The following is a 6,119-nucleotide window of genomic DNA, read 5'->3' as shown; positions in this document are numbered from 1 at the left end:
TGTGTTGACAGTCTGTGTAGTTGGATCACTGAACTCCAGAAAATCAGTAATGAGGTGCTTTGTCAGTTACAGATTTGAAAAACAAAAGGGCGGGAATAAAGAACCCTAAACTCTAACAGAAAGAGCCATTTCAGCATGAAAGTTTCTTCAGAATGCTATGGTTCTAAATAAAACAATTACTGCATGTAAAGAACCTTTAAAGAACCATCTTTTTTTAGAGTGTGGGTCTCACATTTTTGCACACCACTATGTATGTATGTATATACAGCGGGTAAAATAAGTATTGAACACGTCACCATTTTTCGCAGTAAATATATTTCTAAAGGTGTTGTTGACGAAATTTTCACCAGATAAAACAAAACCAATAAGTTCAGAAATTAAGTTATGTGTAATAAAATGGAATGATACAGGGAAAAAGTATTGAACTACTGAAATGTATTTAATACATTGTATAAAAGCCTTTGTTGGTAATGACAGCTTCAAGACACCCCCTGTATGGAGAAACTAGTCGCATGTATTGCTCAGGTGTGATTTTGGCCCATTCTTCCACAGAGTCTTCAAATCTTGAAGGTTCTGTGGGCCTCTTCTATGAACTCTGATCTTTAGTTCTTATTTTCTATTGGATTCAAGTCAGGTGATTGGCTGGGCCATTCTAGCAGCTTTATTTTCTTTTTCTGAAAGCAATTTTGTTTCCTTGGCTATGTTTAGGATCATTGTCTTGCTGAAATGTCCACCCTTCATCATCCTCGTACTGTAGGTGTTGGGACTGAACCAGCTAATATTAATTTCCACTGACAAGGGGCAGGATTGCTTTTTAGTCACTGATAGATTTCAGCTGGTGTCTTAGCTTTCCATGCCTTTTTGCACCTCCCTTTCTTCATGTGTTCAATACTTTTTCCCGGAGTCATTCCATTTTATTACACATAACTTAATTTCTGAACTTATTAGTTTTGTTTTCTTTGTATGTATGGATTACTTGGATTGTTACCGACATCTAGTGAAACTTTCAAGTCAACAGCACCTTTAGAAATATATTTACTGAGAAAAATGGTGACTCGTTCAATCACCATAACATCCATCATAACATCCATAATTGATATAACGAAACAACAGATTGTGCTCACACTAATGTATATTGGCTCAAAAAACATCTACATTTATTTATGCCTATATCTTTTAATTTTATAAACTGATGCTTTTTATGCTGAAAGTTCCAAATGAAATATTCAGTCTTGCCCTGATTTAACTAAAATGGCAAGGCAACCACACTATACGCATACAGCAGTTTATTGATTGATTGATTGATTGACAGTCAAACAGCAGATGATTTGGGCTTTGTTGCAACTGATTATTTCAGGGTTATAGATCATTTTAGGCTCACTTCTCAGTGCTGTTATTGCCTGGTGGTTAAAAGGTTTAATTTAACATATTGATATGTCTTTATATTTAATCTGATTGGCTGCACAATGGCTATCAAACTAAAGTCTGCGTATCTATAACTGAAGACTAGTTTCTGTATCAAGCCAATGTGTCAAAATGCAAAGGCTTAGTTTTCTCTCTTACATTGTGTAAAATTTGTGATAACATAACTGTTTTAGTGTCCCCAAAATGCATTGTGTTTGTCAAATCCGTAGGTTAATCCAGTGTCTCTGAATGCCAGGGTGAATTTGAATTAGTGCCTATGGGGAGTGCACAGTATGATACGTCCAGGGGAGTTCAAATTAATCCGATTAGGGAATTACAGCATTCCAAAACACAATTTCACATAATCATCTCATCGAAATACTACTTCTTATATGTCGTAACAGCTGTGCATGTTCAATAAGCATTCAGTCACTAAACAGACAAAATATTGTTGGGATTAATGAAAAATAATGTTTTCATTGATGCAGTTGTTAAATTTACATGACAGACTGTGGTGGAAATCAAAGCTATAACTTCATGATACTTAAGGCTTTTCATGCTCAAATTGAAATATGCAGTCCTCTGGTTTTGACTTGAAGGGCAAAGCAAACACACCAAATACATACAGTACAGCAATAATGACAGAAAGACATGGTGTCACATATATATACTGTGAGCAGGTTAATGACCGACTGATCAAAGTTCTGATGGGTGTTACCCTTACAAACACACAATTACATACACAGGTACACAAAACACTCCTACATTAATTTTTTTTATTTTTATACTCATAAAAACAAAATTTTGGCTCTTAGACTGCTATAAGAATCAAAGAGGCCCTGGAAAGAAAGGATGAATGAATGAAGCTTTACATGTTCAATTAAAAAATAGTCTAGATAAGAGTGGAATGATCAAGATAAGCATATAAATCAAGCTGTTATCTCTGTATTTAGTGAAGCATAAGGAGAGCAAATTGGAGGAAATCATTATTTACTCAAAATGTCACAATAATACTGAAATGTATTTATGCTCCTTTTTCTTTGCTATTTTGGGCAAACATAAAACTAAGCCTGTACAAGGCTTAAATTGCTTTGGTGCAACTAGACAAAATGGAAAAATACAAGTGATAGAAGATAGTGTTTCACATAAATATATTACTAATAAGATAGATGATAGATAGAGAGGTTAGACCATTTATAAAGGTAATTGATATTGATATAACATGGAAGTTTCATCTCTATTTGCTCAGAATCGTCTAGCTTTTGCAAACTCCAGCCAAACAACTTTCTGACAATCCTCCTCGTCGTTCTTCATCTGTAACCATGGAGACGGTGGTGATCGTGGCCATAGGTGTACTCGCCACCATCTTCTTGGCATCATTTCTGGCGCTGGTGGTTGTGTGCCGTCATCGTTACTGCCACCCTCCAGACTTCCTGCACCAGTTTGATTCCAAGTATGTACTTGAGTGTATAAATCATGACCTTATTCCCACACTGAGGATTAAACGGGGATCACCATTTTGCATTCCAACATTTCATTCTTAGCCATGGAAATAATGGACATGTGTTTTTTAATCGCTTTCTGTACCTCCTGTTTTTCTCTGTATTTCAGACCTACAGTGGATCTGATCGGAGCGATGGAGACTCAGAGTGAACCGTCAGAGCTGGAGCTGGATGATGTTGTCATCACTAATCCTCACATTGAGGCCATGCTGGAGAACGAAGACTGGATCGAAGATGCCTCGTATGCTTTCTCACCTCGTTCATCCTCACAACCATAGTATTTTATTAATAATAATATTCTAGGTTTGACACTTTATTGATATCTGATATCTCGCTCTTTCCCTCAGTGGTCTTGTGTCTCACTGCATTGCGATTCTGAAGGTAGACTTTTGTGCACAAATTTAGCATTTTCAAGACCAAATACATAATATAATATAATATAATATAATAATATTTAGAGACATGCATAATAATTACACTACTGTTCAAAAGTTTAGGATCAGTAAGATTATTTTAATGTTTTTTAATCAAAAATGTAGTAAAAAAAATAGTAATAACACTGTGAAATTATTGTAATTCACAATATCTGTTTTCTATTTGAATATGTTTTAAAATGTAATTTATCCCTGTGATGCAAAGCTGAAATTTCAGTGTCATTACTCAAGTCTTCAGTGTCACATGATCCTTCAGAAATCATGCTAATATGCTGATTTGCTGCTCAAGAAATATTTATTATTATTATTATTATTATTATCATCATCAGTGTTAAAAATGTTGTGCTGCTTATAATTTTTTGGAAATGGTGGTACGTTTTTTTTTCAGGATTCTTTGATAAACAGAAAGTTCAAAAGAACAGAATTTCTTTGAAATAAATTTTTTTTGAAACATTATAGATATCTTTACTCTCACTTTTAATCAATTTAATGCATCATTGCTGAATGAAAGTTTTAAACTTTTTTTCTTACTCTTACAAACCACAAACTTTTGAACAGTCGTTTAAGTATAACAGCACACAGCATTTTTGCTTTGGTTTAATGAGATGATTGTCCTGGTTCTGTACAGATATGCCACACTCTCACTGAAAAGCTTGTTGCGATGACAATGGGCTCTGGAGCAAAGGTCAAAGCACCTGCCAGCCTCAATGACATCATCACCGTGGCCAAACGCATCAGCCCGAGGTAAACAGTTTGAGAAGTTGATACGACACATCTGAGAGTGGGTACTGACGCTGAGCTGCTTTGTGCCATCACAGGGTGGATGACGTGGTTCGATCTATGTACCCTCCACTGGACCCCATTCTTCTGGACGCCAGGTAACTTCTTATGCTGACAGGGACTATTGCATGTTTACGTTTCAGCAAGGAAGTGCATTGACTTTACCAACTTGTTTTTTGGACCAGGGCCACAGCATTACTATTGTCGGTCAGTCACTTGGTACTGGTGACACGAAGCGCCTGTCACATGTCTGGCAGCCTGGACTGGATCGACCAATCACTGCATGCGGCCGAGGATCACATGGTCGTGTTGAGAGAGGCAGCTTTAGCATCTGAACCAGAGAGAAGTTTGCCAGAGAGAGAGCAGTCGATCTGAGTCACTTAGAAACATACTGTATGTACAGTACACACATTATTCAAGAACATGTGCATGAATGCACCTGTAAAGAATATGATATTTAGTGGACAATACCTCAGCACATCCATGATATGACAGAGAAAGGCATCTTAGCTTAGCCGTACTTTCAAACTCACTCTTTCACTGTAGATAGCTGGCCAATCACAGCATACCTCGCTTTTTCAGACCGATGAGTTTTGTAAAAATCGACGCGTTTCAAAAAGGCGGGGCATAGAGGAGAAACAATAATGTACAGTATGTGGAAAATAATGTGTTTTTTTAACCTTAAACCGCATAAACACATTTCATTACACCAAATACACAAAATAATGTTCTTTTTAGCAGCATCATATGACCCCTTTAATCTCTGTTACATTCAAGTTTAATTGCTAGTCATACTGTCTGATATTTCCTCATGATGGATTTATATGTAGATGCTAGAGCCAAAAATGTCTGAGGCAATCAAAAAGAAGAATGTATAAACCAAGTCCAAAAATTCTAATTGGTATTGCTAAGTGTGTTAGCTAAACTGGGGTGCGTTTCCCAAAAGCAACTATGGTCGCAAGTTCCGTCGTTACCAATTGATTTCAATGGAACTAACTACCATAGTTAGCTAACGATGCTTTTGGGAAACGCACCCCAGTTCAATAGTTAGTCTGTGATCATACTGTCTGATATTTCCTCATGCTGGATTTATATGTAGATGCCAAAAAGAGACAATCGAACGGAAAAAAAATTGGTTTCGCTAAATAGAGTATAAACCAAACAAGGTCTATATTTTCTACCTTGTCTCTTATATTTGAGACTACATAGTGCACTGTTTTAACAAAATACAATTTTTCATACATTATTGACATTTTCATTATTAGCCTTAAGATTTATATTACATTTTAAGATCTTTTTGCTTTTATTTCTCTCCCTAAAAATACACAAAAAATTAAGATGCAGAAATTATGGGTTATTTCTTTTTTTCCAGTTCAGTCTTCTTTGCAGTTCAGTTTGTATATAGTCAAGTCACAAATTGATATGACATGTTAAGTTGATAAAGCACTTTCATATTAGTATTTTTCTCTTATTTTTTCGCTCTCATGATGTGTACACTAATGTTCAAAGGTTTGGGGTCAGTAATATATTTTTTAACATTTTTGAGTCTCCTATGCTCACCAAGGCTGCATTTATTTGATCAAAACCACTGTAAAAGCACTAATTATGTGAAATATTACAATTTATTTGAGGGTTTTTCATTTAAAATGCAACTTTTTAAAGATTCCTTAATGAATGAAAAGTTCAACAGCATTTATTTGAAATAGAAATCTTTTGTAACATTATAAATGTCTTGACTGTCACTTTTGATCCATTTAATGCATCCTGAATAAACATTAATTTCTTAAATAAAAATCGTACCAACCCCAAACTTTTGAACAGTTAACTAGCTGGTTGTGAACAGTTTGCAGCAAGTAAAACTCACTCGCATTCTTTTGTCCATCTGCTATCTAGACATGGCCTGTAATTTTTCACCAGAGTCACATGAAGTCTAAATCCACACTAATTCCTTCCCTCAACCCCCACCACACTTCACACTTTCAGCAGCCACACACACACA

At 35.6% G+C, this 6,119-nt stretch overlaps 1 protein-coding gene across 1 annotated transcript in view; it reads left to right on the top strand.

Annotated features, from left to right (window-relative positions):
- LOC107738157 (transmembrane protein 98-like) overlaps positions 1 to 4,659 on the top strand; it is a 6,849-nt gene extending 2,190 nt beyond the window's left edge. Inside the window, exons 2-7 of the mRNA XM_016549871.1 lie at positions 2,654 to 2,857; positions 3,016 to 3,147; positions 3,254 to 3,287; positions 3,969 to 4,084; positions 4,159 to 4,218; positions 4,306 to 4,659. Of these exons, the coding sequence (XP_016405357.1) occupies positions 2,727 to 2,857; positions 3,016 to 3,147; positions 3,254 to 3,287; positions 3,969 to 4,084; positions 4,159 to 4,218; positions 4,306 to 4,495 (663 nt within the window). The 5' untranslated portion in view covers positions 2,654 to 2,726 and the 3' untranslated portion in view covers positions 4,496 to 4,659. The remainder of the gene's footprint in view (positions 1 to 2,653; positions 2,858 to 3,015; positions 3,148 to 3,253; positions 3,288 to 3,968; positions 4,085 to 4,158; positions 4,219 to 4,305) is intronic.
- The last annotated feature ends 1,460 nt before the right edge of the window (positions 4,660 to 6,119 follow it).

Source organism: Sinocyclocheilus rhinocerous, unplaced genomic scaffold, assembly GCF_001515625.1.
Source record: "Sinocyclocheilus rhinocerous isolate Xijiao unplaced genomic scaffold, SAMN03320098_v1.1 scaffold461, whole genome shotgun sequence".
In the NCBI taxonomy this organism is placed as follows: Eukaryota; Metazoa; Chordata; class Actinopteri; order Cypriniformes; family Cyprinidae; genus Sinocyclocheilus; species Sinocyclocheilus rhinocerous.
The sequence above is the reverse complement of the archived record's forward strand: the minus strand, read 5'-3'. Positions and strand labels throughout refer to the sequence as shown.